The 22,075-nt window shown below is 42.2% G+C and overlaps 1 protein-coding gene and 1 long non-coding RNA gene across 3 annotated transcripts in view; one reads left to right on the top strand and one right to left on the bottom strand.

The window, feature by feature from the left end:
• Nucleotides 1-21,532, top strand: part of LOC147320139 (platelet-derived growth factor receptor beta-like) — a 45,518-nt gene extending 23,986 nt beyond the window's left edge. For both annotated transcript variants that reach the window (XM_086307968.1, XM_086307969.1), the window contains 11 exons: nt 2,489-2,593; nt 3,601-3,703; nt 3,775-3,896; nt 4,045-4,160; nt 17,905-18,027; nt 18,116-18,227; nt 18,812-18,911; nt 18,994-19,099; nt 19,175-19,280; nt 20,925-21,057; nt 21,147-21,532. In XM_086307968.1, the coding sequence (XP_086164094.1) occupies nt 2,489-2,593; nt 3,601-3,703; nt 3,775-3,896; nt 4,045-4,160; nt 17,905-18,027; nt 18,116-18,227; nt 18,812-18,911; nt 18,994-19,099; nt 19,175-19,280; nt 20,925-21,057; nt 21,147-21,249 (1,229 nt within the window). In that variant the 3' untranslated portion in view covers nt 21,250-21,532. The remainder of the gene's footprint in view (nt 1-2,488; nt 2,594-3,600; nt 3,704-3,774; nt 3,897-4,044; nt 4,161-17,904; nt 18,028-18,115; nt 18,228-18,811; nt 18,912-18,993; nt 19,100-19,174; nt 19,281-20,924; nt 21,058-21,146) is intronic.
• LOC147320140 (uncharacterized) lies at nt 10,501-12,517 on the bottom strand. Its single transcript, XR_015131144.1, has 3 exons — nt 12,349-12,517; nt 12,103-12,259; nt 10,501-11,378 (listed from the first exon to the last, which is right to left on the bottom strand). It is a non-coding gene; the product is annotated as an uncharacterized LOC147320140 (long non-coding RNA).
• Nucleotides 21,533-22,075: the final 543 nt, after the last annotated feature.

Raw genomic sequence — 22,075 nt, forward strand, 5'->3', positions numbered from 1 at the left:
ATTGCGGTAGAGCGGTATAGTTAAAATTCCTACTGTTGGCCAGATTTATATAGTTTCTACCGTATACCATTTAAACCGCCCACCCCTATTTATACCTATATGTAGCACTTATGTGGGTTTATATACAGTACCAATGGATAATAACCAAGGTGATTAGTAATATCGGCTAGTATCAGAAGAGTAAGAATGACTCTTAGAGCTCTGGTACAGAGAAATGAATGACAGAGAAACCAGACAAAGCACAGTTGTGTGGCTTAAAGGAAATTTTAGTGATTTAAGCCTTTTTTTAAAAAGATGTTTTTTTAAACAACACAGAATTACAACACATTTTAACAAAGATTTGAAGTATATAAAATTTCCCCCAAAGTAGCAAAAAAATAAATTAAATTAAATTAAATTGTGCACAAGTAAAGAATGAGTCTTTTAGGTCCAAATGGTACCAGTGGGGCCCATGACAAATGGATGTATTGCAACAAAGTTCTGTCCAATGAGAAGTGTGTGCGTGTGTTTGTCTGTCCTACCGCATTACTTGTACAGTGCAGGATTGCAGTCCATCAATGTGCAAAAGAGTGTGCGCACATATGTGTATTGTCCACTAGAATCTCAGGTTGGCTCCAATGAACACTGGAATACTCCGGGATTTGGAATCGCTGAACTGGTCCTTGGATTCGTCCCAAATAAATAAGTATATCACTCCTTTTAAGAAATGGAATAATATGCAAAAAATTATCAGAAACTGAACAAAGTGCATATAATCAATTTCAATAACATGTAAACAGGTGACTTCAGTCTACGAAAAGGAATATTAACATAGATGTGCTTCACGTACCATAGGCCTAATAGTACAAGTGGAAATACACTAAAAATTACCTCCACATATCCATTACTGAGCATAGTAAAATAACCGATTGACATCAAAACAGTATAAGGAAGGTGACGCTCTGTCCTCTATGACAGCAAACACAAAACTGTACTTCATGAACAATATCAGTTTAAATGGTTTTTAACTTGTTAGAGCTTACCGATAAAAATGTTTTAGCCCACCTGCTCTGATCGGCTGTAGAAGCAAGACACTAAAACTTGGGAGCTGGTACTAAAGAGGGACAAGAGCTACCTAGAGCTTTACCGATTGGCTTACACGAGAGGAGTGGAATAAAACAATAGGCTCTCATCAGAGCTCATCAACACTTGGAAAAAAAAAACCTCTTGTTTAACCAAAACACATATATAAATCTGCGTCCCTTTTAGGTTTACATAAATATATTGATTTTGTTTCACTGTCATTAAAGAAGGACTATAAGAGCAGAAATAATGAACATGAAATTAGATGATTTTAGAAACTGGGTTACACCTATTTCTATATTTATCTATCAATATCTCTGTTTCTACACTAATTTTATATGAGTGCTTGTTGGTTATTGTATATTTGCTACTATGACAACTCAGTTTACCTCTGGGATTAATAGTTTTTCAGATTCTGATTCTGAGTTATAATTTTACTGAATTTACATTTACCCTTAGCCAGCAGTTTTACATTTCCCTCAATGTCGCCTGCTCTTGCCCCTGGAAGACAATTGACTATGATTGCCGGTGTCTGTAGCTTCACATGTCTGAGAACAGAATCATCAATTACCAGAGTTTGACCCCCAGCGGGTGTGTCGCCGAGTGGGGAAAAATGGTTAGACACATGAACAGGTTGGTGGTGTACCTGGACCTTTTGTTTAAGACAATGCTTCCTCCTCACCGTCACCCAGCCGCCCTCTTTCCCCAGCTGCTTGGGGTCTGCCGGGGAATAGCTAGCGGGGCCTACGCTATCTTTGGCTGCCCCAGCTACAGGGGCCTGGCTAGCTGCGGGTGAATGAAGGGTGCGAAGCTGAGTCTCCAATTCAGTAATCCTGGCCTCCAGAGCTGCAAATATGCTGCATTTGTTACAAGTATCATTACTGCTAAAGGACGCAGAAGAGTAACTAAACATCTGACACAATGAGCAGGAAAGTGCAGGAGGGACACGTGAAGAGGCCATGCTGCTAGCGAGTGCGTTATAAGCTAAGCTAAGCTAGCAAAACAGTAAAGACACAGTGAGTGAATACTTTGGCTATAAATTAGGTAGTGAGTACACAGAGACTGTGCTTTGGATGAAGTAAGTGAAGATTATGCTGTGAAATAAAATGTTATCTGTAAGTGTTTAATTAAATTGGCTGCACAGGTGAGCTACACAAATGGAACAGGAAGTGATACTCTACCACAGAGAGAACCAACACCAAATGACAGCACCACATACTGTCTAGCTGTGTGTCTGTGACACTCTGACTGTCTGTCTGTCTCTTGTTTGTTTGTATGTCTGACAAACTCTTCCTGACTGTTTTTTTTTTGTCTGTCTGTCTGAATGTATCTGTTTGTCTGTAGGTCTGTCTCTCTGTCTTTCTGTTGGTTGGGCTATCTACCCGTCTGTCTGACTGTCTGACTGACTGACTCTGTCTTTCTGCAGCGAGAAGTGATGCAGTTCAGTCTCTGATGTCAGAGTTGAAGGTTTTGGTTCATCTCGGTCCTCACCTGAATGTTGTCAACCTGCTGGGAGCCTGCACGAGAGGAGGTCTCAGTTTACTCCTGATATAATCTTTGTTTAATCCCAAAGTGTTCTTCATATAACCCTAATATCATTCTTAAACAAATCCAGACATATCTCCAAAGGTTGATTTTGTTCATCTGGACGCAGCGTTTTCAGTGGGAGAAACAATTCGTCACTCATCCAAGTGACTTCTTCAGTCTCAGCTGACTGCAGGTTTCCCCAATCTTATAAACAGTACATTTGCATAATTACTGAAACCAGCCCACTGAAGAACCTGGCCTCCCAGCCCATTGTTCCTTCAGTGGTTTCACTGGTTTCAGTCATTTTGCAAATGTACTGTTTATAAGATTTGGGAAACCTGCAGTCAGCTGAGACTGAAGAAGTCACTTGGATGAGTGACGAAACGTTTCTGAAACTGAAAATGCTACACCTCTGTCAGTGCGCCCCAGGGCAGCTCTGGCTACGATGTAGCTTGCCATCACCAGTGTGTGAATGGGTGAATGGCTGAATGTAGTGTAAAGTTCTTTGGGGTCCCTAGGGACCAAATAAAGCGCTATACAAATACAGGCCATTTACCATTTACCATTTTATGTCCAGATGAACAGAATCAACTTTTGGAGATTTACTTACCTGGATGATTGAGCATGCATTAAGACATAATCCAGACATAATTCCAAGCAAATACAGAATTAATCCTCTTCTAATCCTCATTTATTTCTAGACTATTCTTTTCCCGAGTATTCACAAACTAATGTCTATCCTACAGTAAGTAATTTTATTTTTATTTATTTACAAGTTTCCAACTTAACCATGACTGATTATGACCAACACTAATGAGTGAACAGGTGAGGCACACTGACTGTACATAGCGGAGATTAAACAGAGCTGTTCTTGTTATCTGCAGTATCCTGGGATTATAATTTATGGAGATACTTGACTTAGTTCTAACCCAAGTCTTAGTCCTAAACCATCTCCAATGCTGTCCATACTCAAACTGATGCTAACTTAATCCTGACATGTCACCTGTGCAGGTCCCGTCTATCTGATCACTGAGTTCTGTTGTCATGGAGACCTGGTGAACTACCTGCAGAGGAACAAACATACCTTTCTACATGGAGACACACAGACCAAGAGGTCTGTCACACACCCACAGCCACACACACATGTAGATTCTGTCCAGTGCTGACTCACCGGCTCATTCACAGTGACAATGATGGAGGTTACATAGACATGAACAAAGAGGAGAGCGCTCAGTACGTTGCCATGAAGGAGCTCAGCTACGCCGACATCGAACCCGCCGTATACGAGACACCGTACACGCCTGCAGGTGATGGCTGCACACAGTTATGGCCATAAATATGTGGACACACCACACTCCTACCTGCAGAGTCAAGTCACTGAACATCCATATTAAGAAGCTGTTCCATGGACAAGTATGGGATATCTCTGGTTTAACTGGTGTTGTTCTACTTCAGACCAGCAGGAGGCATCATCGCTGCTCCTCAGTGACAGTCCTCTCCTCAGCCTCAATGATCTCATCAGCTTCTCTTACCAGATTGTTCAGGCTATGGACTTCCTATCATCTAGAAAGGTACTAACACTCATAAACGCAAATTGTTCAGTATGTACCTGTCACATGACCATAGGTGATGGGGCCTGATGATTTAAGACGTTGAATGTGAGGAGCAGGATTTTGAATTCTGAATATAACAGGGAGCCATTGCAGCGGAGTGAAGAGTTCGTGGGATGCTCCACAATGCTGGTGGCTTTGTGGATGCAGTGAGTACAATTAGTGTCTGATTACTAGCTAAGTCAGTCAGAGGTCAATAAAGTCAATATTGAATCAGTGTGTAACTTTGCCAAAACAATTGTGGGACTCTGTAGATTTCTCTGGTCCCCTCCCCAATTGGACAAGGAGTGGCATGTTTAGCCGCATCTTCTCCTTAAATTGCTGGCTGTCTGAGTGGTGTCAAAAACAATGTGGGCTTCACCCAGGAGTGCAGAGGTAGGTTGAGTATCCAAAATTGTGCTCAAGTAAGAGTAGCATTACTTTAAAATATTGTTACTCAAGTAAAAGTGAAAAGTAGTCATTCAAAAAATTACTCAAGTAAGAGTAAAGAGGCTACACTGACGCTAGGTAGTGTGACAATCCAGCGAGGAAGCAGCATCTCCTGCCGTCTTAAGTAGTCTGCCAGGAATAATGCTTGTGATGAGAAGCTAGAGCAGAATCAGTGTGAATGAGCCAATCGTGTGCATTAAGGGTGGGTTCAGAGGTGGGGAAGCAAAGTCCAGTTCCGCCCTGGTGGGAGACAAAAACACACCACACTCTCTCCAGATGCTGAGAACTATGACAATAAATACACAAATTTTAGTATTTTCCAAAAGAATATATTTAAAAACATTAACAAATTAAAGCTGCAAGCAGCGTTAAGACGGCCCTTGTACCCCGGCGTGTCGAGCCACGCCCATCACCTACGCCCAGCAGGTCCTATCTAATGTCACACTGATGGATTTAACGCGTAGAAGAACAAGATAAAATTTCATTTTGTTCAATGATGATTATACTCTACTTTGCATTTCCTCTTTCCACTAGGTGGCGCTCTAAACATTACTGAGAAATGGCATATCAAACATTTTTGAGCTTGGCTCTCATCATGCCTGTGAAGTTTGGGAGAGACTGGGCATTGTGTCTTTGAATGACAGCAGTTTCGTGCTTTTTGGCGGGTGCTTAAAACTCCGCGTGACGCCATGGCCATGCCATTTCACCAAACGTAAAATGCTTCGCAATATAACATCACAAACATCTTTAGATTCCATTCACTGACAATCACATCAGTCTGATGAGATCCTTAGGAGGAGGTTGTTAAAGTACGAGGCCTGAAAAGAGGAAAAAATGTCACCAAAATTACACCTTCAATTGACAATGGCTGACTTCCTGTTGGATTTGAGGTATTGCTCCAAGACACCTTTTTGTACATCTTGATATCTTACATTAACTTCCCAAGTTTCAGAGTCAAAAATCAAACATAGGGCAAGGGTATTTTGAAGTTTTGTAGGGGGTGCTGTGGAGCCATTTTGCAATATTTAATGAAAATGATCAGACAAAAAGAAAGCCTTCCTCACATTGGAGGTGTGTGCCAGATTTCAAGATTTTTTGAGGTTTCCAAGCCCCTCAAAAGCTACATCATGTTCCATGGTAAAAATGGTAAATGGCCTGTATTTGTGTAGTGCTTTACTTAGTCCCTAGGGACCCCAAAGCGCTTTACACGTTCAGTCATCCACCCATTCACACACACATTCACACACTGGTGATGGCAAGCTACATTGTAGCCAGAGCTGCCCTGGGGCGCACTGACAGAGGTGAATCATGGTGAATCGCCTTGCCACACGGGTGCGCCATTCAATTTAAATTCACAATTAGAATAGAATAGGAGTAATCCTTTAATTGTCCCACAAGGGGAAATTCAGTTGTAACAGCAGCAAGAAAAATACATACACAAACAAACAGTACACAGGGCACAGAGCAGTAACATACAATTTTTTTACATATTTACATCAAGGACAATAGTTACCAAAATCAGAGTACTGTACAGTTATTAAAATTAAATATAATTATGACACTGAAACATCATTGGGGACTGATGTTTATTCTCACCATTTTTCAGATGAATCTGATCATCATGTGAGGAGCAGTACATCCAAGTGTAAGACATGACATTTCCTGTTCCCACTAGGTGGCGCTCTGAGTATTTCTGACAATGTGCATATCAGTCTGTTCAGGGTGGGAGTGTTATCCTGCTTGTGAAGTTTGGGGGCAATCAGACTGGATTCCTTTAAGTTATAGCAATTTTGGTCTTCATGGCGACACATCAATGTTCGCCCTGCTGCTGGGGTCACGCCCTTTGCTGAAAACTCACAGTTTCCAATATGGTAAATGGCCTGTATTTATATAGCGCTTCACTAGTCCCTAAGGACCCCAAAGCGCTTTACACATCCAGTCATCCACCCATTCACACACACATTCACACACTGGTGATGGCAGCTACATTCTAGCCACAGCCACCCTGGGGCGCACTGACAGAGGCGAGGCTGCCGGACACTGGCGCCACCGGGCCCTCTGACCAACACCAGTAGGCAACGGGTGAAGTGTCTTGGCCAAGGACACAACAATCGAGACTGTCGAAGCCGGGGCTCGAACCGGCAAACTTCCGATTACAAGGCGAACTCCCAACTCTTGAGCCACGATCGCCCCAATACAGCCCAAGACCAACTCCTTAAGGCTTTCCTAGAGAAATTTAAGGCTGCTGAGGGCACTAATTTCTATACTGCACACCAAAGTTTAAAACATGACATTTCCTGTTCCCACTAAGTGGCGCTCTCCCCAATGTCAAATGCGTTGCATTGATGGGCTCATGACTTTTTTGTTTGTCAAAATTTGGGCAAAATTTTATTCATGTAGCTCAAAGTTTGTGTTCTTGGGACTTCATTTAACAATGTATAGGTGGCGCTCCAGACCATTTTGCAATGCTCATATGTGAAACCATTAAAACACGTAATTTTTCACCAGACCTGACATGTGTGCAAAATTTCATGAGTTTTTGAGCATGGTAAACTTGTGCTTTTGTTTTCACTAAATACTATTAATAGTAATATTATTATTATTAATAAACGAAACAGATACAAAAGGGCCTTCGCGGTCTCAGGGCTCGGGCCCCAATTAAGGCACAACAATTCTAATTTCCAGATTTCGGTTTTTCACAACATAAAACTTTTTAACCAATACATACAATAAATAATATAAATATATAAACGGAGCAAACCATATCCAGTGATAAGAATGTGCTGTAGACTTTAAAGTCACTTTTAATCCAAATGGTACAGTAGCCTCAGAGAAAACATTAGAACATGTACATAGAAGCCAGTTTACTTTACCATAAACTATATGGGTGTGCATCTATTTCTGCATATTTAGCAAAAATGTGCCATTTCTTCGCTCAGTGAAATGATGGTTAAGCTTCAGCAGCAGTTTGCTCTCAAGGTTCTTGCTGTGGAGATGTAACTGTTTAACAGTGAACAGGAGTCCTGCCTTACTAAGAAGTCCTTCACAAGCTCCAGATGCAGGAAGAGCTGTATTGATTTTAAATGACAGGTTCTTGATGTGGGGAAAGACATGCAATAGATTCACACCTCCAGTAAACAGACATGAAAGGTACCTCTCCTGCTACTCGGCTCCTGGCTTTCCTGACCCCATGGATCCAAAGAAGTCATCTTCATCAGACAGGCTGCTGTTTGTGCTGGCCTCATCCAGCTCTGTGTCTAGGTGATGTCTGATGAAGTTCAGACCTGTGGAAAGATGTATGGTTTTCAAAAGAATGAGGTCTGGGCATTACAGTGCTGTATAGCCTGCCAAGCTGCGGATGTTTGGCATAAAAATGTTGTCACACTGGAGATGTTTTTTACTAACTCTTGTTGAAAAACAAAATGTTGTCATTCATATCCCACACAAACAGTTTGCAATGAATTCCAGATTAAGTTTAGAATAGGAACGTATGCAAGGCTAAGCAGTGCTAGCTAATAGATCCTCCTTGCACGTTTTGGCTGTTACTCCAGGGAAAGACGAGAAAGACGGTGATGAAAGCCGTGACTGGCTGCAAAAAGATGAAACCCCGTCCCTTCCAACCAAAGGGAAGGGAGACGGATGAAGCTAGCCTCCTAACACAGGCTGTTTAAACTAAAGCTGCTGTTTCACATAATAAACCCTGTCAACCGCAGCATTGCCTTCTGATTTAAATGGTAAATGGCCTGTATTTGTATAGTGCTTTACTTAGTCCCTAAGGACCCCAAAGCGCTTTACACTACATTCAGTCATTCACCCATTCACACACACATTCACACACTTTAACAGTTAAAGCAGTAGAGACAAGCTGTGTTTACATTTGCGTGGAACTCTAACTTCATTAACCAGGCTAGCTGTTAGCTTATAGCTCACACAGTTTGTGGGTGATAGGTTATCTCAAACTTATCTCACCACAACGTGGCGCCGAAAATATGATGTGATTCTAGTTTGGTCAAACTCAGGAAGGAAGGAGGAAACCGCCTCCATATCCCCGCAGTCATGTGACGGACCTCTCCACAGGGAAGAAGTGAACAAGGCCAAGGAGGTCCAGTGTCCTAAAACTATTAAACATGCCCTCACTGCAACACACCAGAATAAAATTATTAGGTCATTAGCGAGTACTTGACTGCATGCTGAGGTGGCAATTCAGCCATTTAATTCATGTGTGTTGGACTACAGACATATCAAAAAGTTGTTGACACAACATTAGACTGAAGTCCACCTAGTAGGGCTGGGCGATATGACCCAAAATTCATATCTCGATATTTTTTAGCTGGATGGCGACATAAGATATATATCTCGATATTTTTTTTTTAAAGCCATAAGTTAAGAACAAAAAGAGAGTTCTTAGTCCCACTGTGTCCCAGATGTCACACGGGCACTTTTATTTACATACAGCGTAGATGTACATGAAGAAATTACTCAAAAATAAATTATCAGCATTTATTAAATAATCATGGTCCATAAATAAAATAAAACAATGTTGTTTTTGTGCATAACAAAAAGCTCACAATTGTGCAGTCAAAATGTAAACTAATAGACGCTGAGCATAATAACAAAGAGACAGATTTTACAGCTGCACCACGTCTCTGAACAGGTGCCATTTGTGGTCCTTATACACACACAGTACGGTAATATTACATTGAAGCACAGTAGTATCACTCCGCGAGGCTCCTCCCCGGTAGCCGTAATTCTCCGACAATCCATCAAGCGGTGCAGCTCCGTAGCTTAGCAAAGTCATATTAAAACATTTTTTGACAGATTGCTGAGCGCTGTGTATCACATAAAATCGGTTCGCGGTCAGTGAGCACAACCAGAATTCATACATAAGGCGCACTGTCGAGTTTTGAGAAAATGAAAGGATTTTAGGCCGTGCAGCTCCTCCGGGCTGCATGTCGTTAGCGAGGTTAGCTCGCTAACACGTTGACACCGTCCGGCGATCCGCGGTAACTTGCTAACAGAGATTTTCCGCTTTCATCTTGTCATTGCCTGCAGGTGAAACTATGGGGGAGGGGGAGTTGTGTTCAGTGAAGGAGAGACAAAAGTGGATGAAAGAGAGGCAAACCTGCGGCTCCACAAGTATAATTATAACGTAACATAGACTATATCGATATAAACGATATTATCACATCTTATATCTCGTATGAAAATATATCGATATTTTTAAAAAACTTGATATATCGCCCAGCCCTACCACCTAGCCACAGCTAAAAAGAAATTTAGAGTAAACTTACCTGGACACAGTTAGACAAGTTGAGTTTTTTCATGCTGAAATGTTGGTTTGTTGTGGCTCACACTGAAGTCACCGCATTATAAAGCTGTTCTTGTAAGCGAAACATTCTTTGTATTTGAGGCCAAGGGTGTTCATCCTCTTCAATTCTAGCGGAGATGGTTGCCTTTCCCATGTTATTATGTGTTTCTTCTTTCTTGGGCCACTCTGCCCGCCATAGTGAATAACTGGTCATGTGACTGCATGCCTACATCTGATTGGTGAAAGAGGTACAGGAAACTCCACTGGTGGCACAATCTGTTATTTCTAGTATTATCTAATGTTTGAAATTAATTACCATTTTTTTTAAGTAATGAGTCAAATATTGCCAAATATAGAAGAATAACAGTAGTTCCTTCTTCACAAATGTACTCCAGTATGAGTAAAAAGTATGGTGCAATAAAGGTACTGCTAGGAGTACTTCTTTTTTTCAAAAACGTACTCAAGTAAATGTAAAAGAGTAAATCAAACTCGTTACTATCCACCTCTGCAGGAGTGCCATGTTTAGCCAGATGTTCACTTAAATTGTTGGCTGTCTGAGTGGTGTCCAAAAAACGATATGGGCTTCATAGATAATTGGGAAACTTTCTGTAGGAAACCTGGTCTTGTTAGGAGAGATGGCATCCAACCTCCCAAAATATGACTATCCAGAGTTGAGACCAGAAAGCAGAGTTGCAGTCTTACACGCCTCTCTGCAGCTTCTCTCCTCCTGTTACCCCCCAAAACCCCATCTCCACAGAGACTGTGTCAGCTCCCAAACAGACAAAAAACAAACTAAAAACCAGCAATTTAAACACAAAATATATATATAGTACGCACAACAGCACAAAAGAGTAAAACAGGGAAATTTATTATATTATTATTATTATCATCTTCATGGTTATTATTATTTTTATTATTAAACATTAAGTCTCTCTCTTCCGAGTCTTTGTTAGTGTAGCCAAGTACAGGATAGGGTAGGGGAAATTAAAGTAAGATGGAGAGAATGCTCCAATAGCTAGATTCGTAGGGGGGATAAAGTGAGTTGCGTGGAGAAGAATGACTGGAGCCACAGGTAAAGTTGCTATGAATTGTATTAAACTATTTAGCAACAATTTAACAGCATTTCATGAACAGGAATGAAAACATAAAATAAAATACAGTGACAGCAATAATAATAACAATCAGAATCCTATCTGAGCACAGATATGTCAGTCTTGCCGGCTTAATAGTCAGTGTTCAGTCAAGTCAAACCCAACAGGTCAAAAGTTTGTGATTGGTGCGATTTCATCCTACCGCACTGTTGCAATTGTTCATGAGAGAAGAGCAACCTGCCCTTCTGGGCCAACTCGGAATGGCTGTGGTTCAGTTCAAAGGGAAAGGCTCGCCATCTTCCTCGTCAGGAAGAGATCCAGGTCTCACGATCCCAAAAAAGAAAACCTAGCCTGTAAAAAACAGGACTATTACTAATTCAGTTCACACTCTAATGATATACATGGCCATATGTGTAAATAATGCAAGTGCTATAACAAAACAAGCACAAAACATTAATTCTAATTTCTAACTATAGTATATACAGTGCATCTTAATCATGAATGCAATCTTTAAATCACAATCAGCTTATTCTATCATCAATGTGCACATTTCTATCAGAGATCAGAAATAAACCATAAACTATGGTAGATTTTTTTTTTTTTTTTTTACAGCATTGCCCTTTAACTGAATTACAGGAGCATTGCTTTACACTGCATAGCAATGAAGCAATATATTATTTACACTCAATGTACAAAATAGAATTACCAAAAGAATATACAAAAACTCACAGGCTGTAGTTTTACAGTATGTGGTAACGTATCAGCACAGTAAGAATACACACGGACATCTATCCAGTGCCGCTCGAGCATCAAATGTAACAAAATAAAGTAGATTCATGACCTTTAAGATCAACATTAACTTATTCCATCATCTAATTTTAGTGCATTTAATATTCAACAAGTAATACTAGAACATCATCAGCACACAAGCTGAGTGCTCAAAATGGCTGAACTCCATGAGAAACCCCGTGTGTTCTCCCACAGTGAAAACGTGGTCAGCTACAGCTGCAGCTATGAGCATTAGGCTAGTTAGCTTTTCAATTAGCCTGATTCGCCCAGTCCCAGTTTAACTCACCAGCACACTTCTAATGTTCAACTCTCAGAGAGGATCTTGTTCAACTCTCAGAGAGGATCTTGTTCAACTCTCAGAGAGGATCTTGTTCAACTCTCAGAGAGGATCTTGTTCAACTCTCAGAGAGGATCTTGTCCACTTCATCCGCTCCCGCGCAGATCTACAACATTGAAATTGGGCCATTATATTCCCTGTTAACTTCTTGTTAGCTTTTTAGCTTCAAGGTTAGCTTAACAGCTTCTGACTCACCGCGATGGTTTCAAGGTCCAAAATGTTCACAATAAATCAGGTCCGTTTCTCCAAGGTCCATGCAGATCTCCGGTATGGATATTTGCTCAATTTATCAAGTTAATAGTTATTTTCCAGCGAAAAGCTTGGCGGTGAAAACCAGCGATGGTCTCGTGCTCCTCCGTCTCTCTCTGTGTCTGAGCATGTGACGGTACAGAGCAGGGGAAGGCGGGGCTTGTTCCTTCCTAACCAGTAGGGGTGTTAAATATACTCTTTGGGTTTTATTTAGAGCTGGGCGATATAAGATTTTTTCATATCACGATATGTTTTTTTCATTTCAGGCGATAACGATATCTATCACGATATAAGCCAAATAACTATATTTGTAAGATTTAAATGTGCCATTGCTCACAAGTAAAATGTGAAATAATCAGCAGCTTGTTTTTATTTAAATATTTATTTCCCATAATAAGTTCATCCATTAAGTGGACGCGAATGGATGGATGAAGTTCAACAGGGTAGATGTACTTAAGGAACATGAGACTTTTTCAGATAAATAAAGGCAAATATTGCAAACTACACAAAAGGCAGCCGCTAAAGCGTTTAAGTTTCAAAATAGAACAAACGAAACAGACTACTAAATTGTCAATTCCACTTAGAAACAAAATATTAATTCTAAAAATAAATCTTAGTTTGTTTTACAGAAGAACAGACAAAACTGACTAACTTTTGTCAATATCAAATAAACTGAGAACTAAAAGGAAATTCTCAATCTCTCCTTGTTGTATAGCTGAGCTTTTCAAACAGTTTTAACAGTTACTTTAGTCTGACAAAAGCCGAATGACGAATTAGCGCTTCCAGTCAGAGACGTGTCCACACGTACACGGGTATTTTTGAAAACTGAGATTTTCCGTTTTCGTTTTAAAAAATAATCCCGTCCACACATAAAGGCAGAAATGAAGGAAAACGCTGCTATGAACATGCCAAAGCAGCAGGTGGCGCTAGATTCCTAACCGTGCAGAAATGTTGGCCAATCAGAAGTCTAGAAGCCTCGGTGGGAAAAAGTAAACAAAGCTGGGGCATAGAAGCAGAACCGAGTCGTATGTGTGGAGGGACAGTAACTGTGTGTATATGTAAGCATTTAAACACTGCAGAGAGTAGAATTAACAGTAACAGTATTGTAGAAATTCATTTCACCGAAACAATAACGTGGCGCACAGTGTGACGCATGCACCAGTTTATTGTATTTCCAGACTTGCTTTCGGCACAATTTACAGTGCACGCTACTCTGTTTTTTGTCAAACTTGAAATAGCCGAAATACCTTCACACTACGGAACTTCTATGGCTCTTCCGTTCGACAATCTCTCCGGCATTGGAACCATCATCTGTTTTCTCTTCGGTCACGCTCGGTTGATTTTTCTAGTCGGTGCACTCATTTCCTCCATTACCCGGGCGGTACGGTGGCTGGCTGCTTCCCAAACAAATACACATGTGCGGCTTGGCACTTGTGCTGTACGTAACAAGTCACGTGACACTGCGGCTGTGATTGGTTCGGCTCTGCGCTACTTAATTTGGATTGGCTGACCTTTTTTCTTTTTTTTAAGAGGACAAAAGCGGCGAGGTCTATCGCGATAGTTTAATTTCTCTAACGAGTAAAAGTTATATCGCGATACATATCGTTATCGTTCTATCGCCCAGCTCTAGTTTTATTCTTATATTTATAGTATTTATCTTTTATTATTGATTTATTTTTGATCAACTCAGTGATTAACAGAGTAATGATAAATCCCAATTAACAATAACATGTTGTAGTGCATTACTGAGTCGTGTAAACTCACTGGGTTACATTAGTATACTCTGCCTGTACACACTGTACAACCTCATTAGTTCCCAGAATTTAACAAAATTATGCAAACTCTGCCTCAAAAAAACTAAGTGAAGCTTACTTAAGATGACTGTTAGGACAACTTATTCATTGCAAGTACACTGCAATACAATACAAATTTATTAATATAGCACATTTAAAACCAGGGGTACACAAAGTGCTTCACGAAGCAATAGACAATAAATCATTATACTGAGCAATGAAAAATTAAAAACACAGTAAAATGAAGGACAAGCAAAATCATTAGTGAGTAGAGATAGGGAGAATACATAATAATCTAGGGAAAGATGCAGCGATTAAGAAATGAGAATTAACAAGGGAAAAAAGCGGGTTTAAATATTAAGTTTTCAAGCGTGCTTTAAAAGATTGAATGGTGCCAGAGGCACGAATGGTAACAGGGAGACTATTAAGAGGTATGGTGCTAGGCATGGTCACCTCTAGTCTTCAGACGGTGCCTGGGTTAAGCCAGGAGTAACTGTCCACATGATCGCAATGAACGGCCGGGAGTATAAAGACTGAGGAGGTCAGTAAGATAGTCCGGTTGTTTAGGCATTTGAAAGTAAGCAACAGGACTTTGAAATCGATACGAAATTTAATAGGCAGTCAATGTAAGTCAGAAAGCACAGGGTGGTGGGTGGGTTCCAGAGTGTGGGGGTGCCTACTGGGGTCAGCAGGGGAGCTGGCCTTCCCTCCCCATCCTCCTCAGTTGCCTCCCTCTTCCCGCTCCACCACGCTCCACCACGCTCACCCACACATGCAGGGCCTTGGGGTGCAGGTGTGTCACCAGGGTGCAGGGGAGGCACTCCCCCTCTGTCCCCTTCTGGCCACCTGTGCCTCAATTTTATTCTGCAAACTAGACATCCACATTACTCATACTCTCATAACACATACATATAGGTCCTTGGGGGTGGGCACGTTTTACAGGCTCCAGAGGATGGTCTGTGTATTCAAACCCATCTTTGGTGCTGGTGCCCTACCCTCAATTTTAAATGCATATAGACACTGAGGGTTTTTGGGAGGAGCCGTGCTGCTCTCTGGCAGCAGCCAGAGAAGTTTGGAGAAGCCTCCAAAAATTTGATTCTGTTCATCTGGAAAGGAGCTCACTGGAGCGAATCCAAGTTTCGGTCAGGAACAACACATCCAGATGTAGAGTAAGGAAAAGATTATTTATAATGAATGCTTACTACGCTTCCTGATGGACCTCTTAAACAGGGTGGGTGGAGGCAAGCAGATTGTTTAGGCAGACAGGTACACAGCAGTGTAGCGTCTCCAAAATCCCGATGTGGATCCGACTCATGAAAAAGCGGTCGCTGGAAATTTAACCAAGTTAGCCGATCATATGTGATTAATGTGTTATTCTCAGAGAGGCACAAAGCTAAAACAAGAATAAAAAGCACACAACAGTCAAAATAAAAAGTACGAAAACAGAAACGGGGGTAACAAGAGGTAGGAGGACACCTCTTGTTACACAGTACAGAGTACTAAGAATGAATTGATGTTCTTGACTATGCAATACTAATTGTTTACTCACTGGCAAACATTTCAAGTGCTACTAAATTAAAAAAAAACAATTTGTGGTAGCATACTATTTTAAATTTTGCTTACACACAAATTAAATGCAAGTCAGTCCAACTTTTATTTTCAATAGCAAAAATCCAGAGGGAGAAAAACCAGAAAATTATTTAGAAGCTGATTTGATCCTTAATGGCTGTGCAGCCATTATAACTTACAACACAGAAGGTCAATGTTGACCTCATACAACCAAATTAGACTAGCACATTCCTACAAGCAGGGCTCTAGACAAATTTTTTGCCACGGTTGCACTTGTGTGCCTAACTTTTTTTAGGCACACCAGCACAAAAGTTAGGTGCATCCAAATTGTTCAACTGCATTGCTTAAAACCGCAGTTTTACATGTGCACTTTTTCGGGGGGGAAATTGCTGTCCATACAGACAATATTGATTTGTAAATAATTAACTAACAGTCTTGTCAATACAAAGTTCTTTATTTGGAGCACAGTTCTACAAGAAAGATAAGTTACTGAAAAAGTGCTTGTGCTTAAAGTGCTTTGGCTCTCTTTGGTGATATTGTAGACAATGTCAGAGCTGGCTATGAATTTCAGATGGATCAGGCCTTAACTTAACAAAAAAGTTATCAATCGTTCTTTTCATTTTTTCTCATTACCCATAGCTACATCCACTTCTGTCAGGCCAAGGCTGCTCACTGGGGCTGGGTACCATCACTGATTTCTACAATCCATTCGATTCCGATTCACAAAGTCCTGATTCTATTCAATTTTGTCTCAGACATTCAGAAATATTATAATTCTGATCCTTTATCAGTACTGACAATTGTGAGACTTCATCAGAGGTGTGAGCATCACAGCAGATGTCTTTGTGTCAAAGAAACTGAGAATAAAACACAGAAAAACATGAAGGAGATTTTCCTGGTTTTTAGCGGCCGGCAGCGCTGTAAGCAACGGTAGACTGGTGGGTAATAAGCGAATGAATAATGCAGAAAACAGAGATTTGAGATGGGAAACTGTTCTTGAAGTACACAGAGAGAGAGAGAACTGTGCATGAAGTGTGATTTTATCGTGGTGGAAGCAAAACAGCAAAAGTAAGAGTTAATAAATGACGACATTTATCAAATGTGAATCATAGTTTGGATCTTCTTTTGCTGCTAGTCAGTGAATTTTGGTTGGAGACAGACAAAACCTGCAGCTCAGAATCAGCGCAAAAACACGTAAACTCAATGGCCGTCGGGTGAGAAAGCCGAGAAAGACAAAGCTGATTCTGATGCGTCGGGTCTGCTCTGTGTTTACTTCTTTGTGCAGAATCCGTGTACCTGCTCTCATTTGCTGTTTGGTGGTTGTTGAAATAGTTCTGAGAGCTTTAACCTGAAATTCTGGCAAAATACAGTAATATTTAAAAGTCGATTCAGGATTTAATGAATCGATATCGCTTTATTCAAGCTATTCAGAGAGGTCCCGCCCCTGACTATCTCTGATTGGTTTAGACCATGATAGGGGCATAATGTGTTGCAGGGAATTTTTTTATTTTATTTTTTTACTCGAAAAGTTGGTCGCACTGGTGCAACCTAGGGTTTTTTTTTAGTCGCACCATTGAAAAATTTGGTCGCATTTGGACCAAATTGGTTGCACTCCAGAGGCCTGTACAAGTCTGCTCAAAGAAGTCCTGCCATTAATTAATGCTTCAGTCTTAAATATGATCAACCTATCTCTAATAATCAGCTATGTACCACAGGCCTTCAAGCTGCCTGTAGTTAAACCTTTACTCAAAAAGCATCTCTAGGCCCAGCAGTCTTAGCTAATTATAGGCCAATCTCCAACCTTCCTTTCATATCAAACATCCTTGACAATTCTTTCAGTGGTGCAAGTTTCAGTCACTGTTAAAATGTCCTGTTTATATGGTTGAAACCTGCAGTCAGCTGAGACTGAATAAGTCACCTGATGCTGATGAAACATTTCTCCCACTGAAAATGTCCAGATGAACGCAGTCAACTTTAGGGATTTCCTTACTTGGAGCATGAGCGTGCATCAAGACACCACTGTGCGATGTAACAGGAACAGGAAGTGATACTGAGATACGAGGGTTTTGTTGACCAGTTGATGTACTCACATGTTACCTTGTTTACCTATTTATCTGTATTCGTGTTGTGTGTCCCTCAGTGTGTGCACAGAGATCTGGCGGCGAGGAACATTCTAGTGTGCGAGGGGAAGCTGGTGAAGGTCTGTGACTTTGGTTTGGCCAGAGACCTGCTGAAGGACCAGGATTACATCGCCAGGGGAAACGTTAGTTAACCAGTTCAGTCAACTATACTGAGGGCTCCTGACATCATCAGGTCAGGTGTTCACCTGTGCACCCACCTGTGTGTTTCAGAGCTTCCTGCCGCTGAAGTGGATGTCTCCAGAGAGCATCTTCCAGAACATTTACAGCTCGCAGAGCGATGTTTGGTCCTATGGAGTTCTGCTGTGGGAGATATTCTCTCTGGGTAACCCAGTCTGTCACACCAGTGTCCGGCAGCCTCGCCTCTGTCAGTGCGCCCCAGGGTGGCTGTGGCTACAATGTAGCTGCCATCACCAGTGTGTGAATGTGTGTGTGAATGGGTGGATGACTGGTTGTGTAAAGCGCTTTGGGGTCCTTAGGGACTAGAAAAGCGCTATATAAATACAGGCCATTTACCATTTACCATTAACAGGGGGTGGACTGGTTGAAGTTTATTGATTCTTCTTGCTGACCTTTACCCTTTAAAGTTATACACACAGTTTTAATTTGAAGTTGTAAATTGGTCATTAACTGGAAACCAGTTCAAAACCAGGAAACAGATCCAGCAGCTGGAACAAACCATTACCAGCAACCTCACAGCCCAGAAGAACAGACTTAACTTTAATCAAAGAGAAAAAAGGGAATTTATTGTACATTTCAGTCAAAAACAAGAACAAAGGTCCAGACGTCGCTGTGAGATCTCCTTCAGCCTCACACTTCCCTCTGGTCGACTGTGACAGGTGTGTCTGCTCACTACTGTCAGCCTCGTCTCCGCCCCCTCACCACAGGGTTTCTGTGTTTTGGTCCCAGGCTGCAGCCCGTACCCCGACCTCCCCATGACCCAGGAATTCTACTCTGCTCTGAAGAGAGGATACAGGATGAGTCGACCCGACCACGCTCCTGAGGACATGTATGACACAACGCATGCAGGCGCACACATCAGCTTCCTGTGACAACGCTCAGCATGACCCTCTGCACTTTTCGGTCTGCAGGTACGACGTGATGAAACGCTGCTGGGAAGAGAAACCTCAGTCCAGACCTTCATTCTCTTTACTGCTCATCGCAATGGGCAACATGCTGACTGACGACTATAAACAGGTACCAACACCTGCCTCAGGTAAGCATCACACACCACCTGACCCAGGAGACGCTGATCATGTTGTTGTGTGTCAGCGTTACCTGCAGATTGCCGAAGACTTCCTGAAGGGAGGAAATCCAGCTGTGCACCGATACAAGCAGAGTTTATCCAGAGGTGCAGAGGAGCAGGAGGACACGCACGGTAACACACACAGTAACACAGACACAAACACAGTAACACACGCTAACACACTCTCGCACAGTAACACACACGGTAGCACACGCGGTAACACTCACTCGCACATACAAAAACAAAATCACACAGAGACACACACGCACACACACAGTAATACATACACAGACACACACACACTGAATTACACACAGACCCACACACCGACAGACACACACGGACACACATATAGACACACACATACAGACACACACACACACACAGATTTACACACACACACACAGACAGACACACATACAAAAACAAAATCACACATACAGACACACACACACATAGACAGACACACATACAGACACACACACACACAGATTTACACACACCCACAGACACACACACACACACACACACACACACAGACACACATACAAAAACAAAATCACACATACAGACACACACACACATAGACAGACACACATACAGACACACACAGACACAGACAGACAGACACACACACACACACACACACACACACACAGACAGACACACACACACCCCCACACACAGACACACATACAAAAACAAAATCACACATACAGACACACATACAGACACACACACACAGACAGACACATACACACACACACACAGACAGACACACATACAGACACACACACACCCACAGACAGACACACACATTCACACACACCCACAGACAGACACACATACAGACACACACACACCCACAGACAGACACACACATTCACACACACCCACAGACAGACACACATACAGACACACACACACCCACAGACAGACACACACACATAATAATAATAATAATAATGGATTGGATTTATATAGCGCTTTTCAAGGCACCCAAAGCGCTTTACAATACCACTATTCATTCACTCTTACATTCATACACTGGTGGAAGCAAGCTACCGTTTGTAGCCACAGCTGCCCTGGGGCAGACTGACAGAAGCGAGGCTGCCATATTGCGCCATCGGCCCCTCTGGCCAACACCAGTAGGCAAGTAGGGTAAAGTGTCTTGCCCAAGGACACAACGACCAGGACAGAGAGCCCAGGGATCGAACTGGCGACCTTCCGGTTACAGATGCAATTCCCAACCCCCTGAGCCACGGTCGCCCCGACATACACACACACACACACCCACACACAGACAGACACACATACAGACACACACACACATACAGACACACACACAGACACATACACACACACACACACAGACACACACACAGACACACACACACACACACACACAGACACACACACAGACACACACACACACACACAGACACACATACAGACAGACACACATACAGACACACACACACACACACGCACAGACAGACACACATACAGACACACACACACACACACGCACAGACAGACACATACAGACACACACAGACAGACACATACAGACACACACACACGCACAGACAGACACATACAGACACACACACACCCACAGACAGACACACATACAGACACCCACAGACACAGACAGACACACATACAGACACCCACAGACACAGACAGACACACATACAGACACCCTCAGACACAGACAGGTCACTTTTGAAAGTTAAAGAAGTTTAAAACAAATCCCGCCCCCTTTCTTCACAGCAAGTGCCACCTCTCAGGTAAATAGGCCAGAGGCGGAGCCAGTAGAGGCAGGTTCCTCGCATGTCGCTTACATTCTGCCCGTTACCGAAGTCACAATTGAAAGCAGCGGTGGCGCTGCGCTGGACGCAGTCAGGTACGAAACCATGTGATGCGGTCAGGTACGATCCTGCAGGCTACGATGCCTGTGAGGATGATAGAGATGATGCTGTGTTTTCTCTGCAGCCCTTCGATGTCAGACTCTCCCGCCATCTCATACTCTCCCGAAGTGACATCATCAGAGAACAGACAGGAAGCTGTGGGGCCTGAGGAGGAGAGTCGTCTGTGAAGGTTTCACCTGCCTGAAAGTCTGGGGCAGGGTTTAAATAACCCATGCATCTCTGCAAGGGGGCTCCTGTGCCCTGAGTATGGACTGTAGGAGGTTGTGTAACCTTTTTACCTGCAAAGCTTGTTTAGGTCACAGAGTCAGAGTGTGCTGAGTGTGCAGCAGGTCCTGATTCACATTTATAAACTTTAGTATCCTCATGTACTCTGACTTTTCTATCTGTATATCCAAACTGCTGGCCCGTGTCAGGACTGAAGCTCCCATTAAAATGTACTCGTGGATCAGACTGTTCTGATGCTTCCTCATGAGAAACACAACACACACACATATCAGGGTCAACAACAGTCAGCTCACCTCCAATGTTCAGGTGGAGGTTCAGGTGAAGCTAGCAGCTACAGCCACCTGTTTCACCATCCACATCAGTCACAGAGGCCACACCCCTAATAATGCCAAGTTCAATACAATTTCTGAACATGAAGCTGCTTTGGTATCTATATAGACCAGTTTGTGTATCAGGCTGTGAGCATGTTTATTTTAACATTGGAGTCTATGACTCACTGCTGCCTCTGCTGGACACCAGAGGCACTGCAGTTTTCAGGATTTCTTATTTTTGGTTAGGTGCTGGTGGTGGAGAAGAATATTTGAGTTTTTAAGTTTAAACCAGATTCAATTCAATTTTATTTATACAGAGCCAAATCACAACAGTCATCTCTTATAAGGTAGACCCTACAATAATACATGCAGAGGGGAGGTGACAAAGAGAAAAAAACTCTTAGTGTCAGCACGTGAGGACAAGAAACCTGCAGCAGGTGGAGGAGGAGGTTCCCCC

The sequence above is a fragment of the Aulonocara sp. 'chitande type north' Nkhata Bay genome, linkage group LG10 (genome assembly GCF_057382095.1).
Source record: "Aulonocara sp. 'chitande type north' Nkhata Bay isolate Kocher_YH1m ecotype deep benthic linkage group LG10, A_spYH_male_GT1.1, whole genome shotgun sequence".
Lineage (NCBI taxonomy): Eukaryota > Metazoa > Chordata > Actinopteri > Cichliformes > Cichlidae > Aulonocara > Aulonocara sp. 'chitande type north' Nkhata Bay.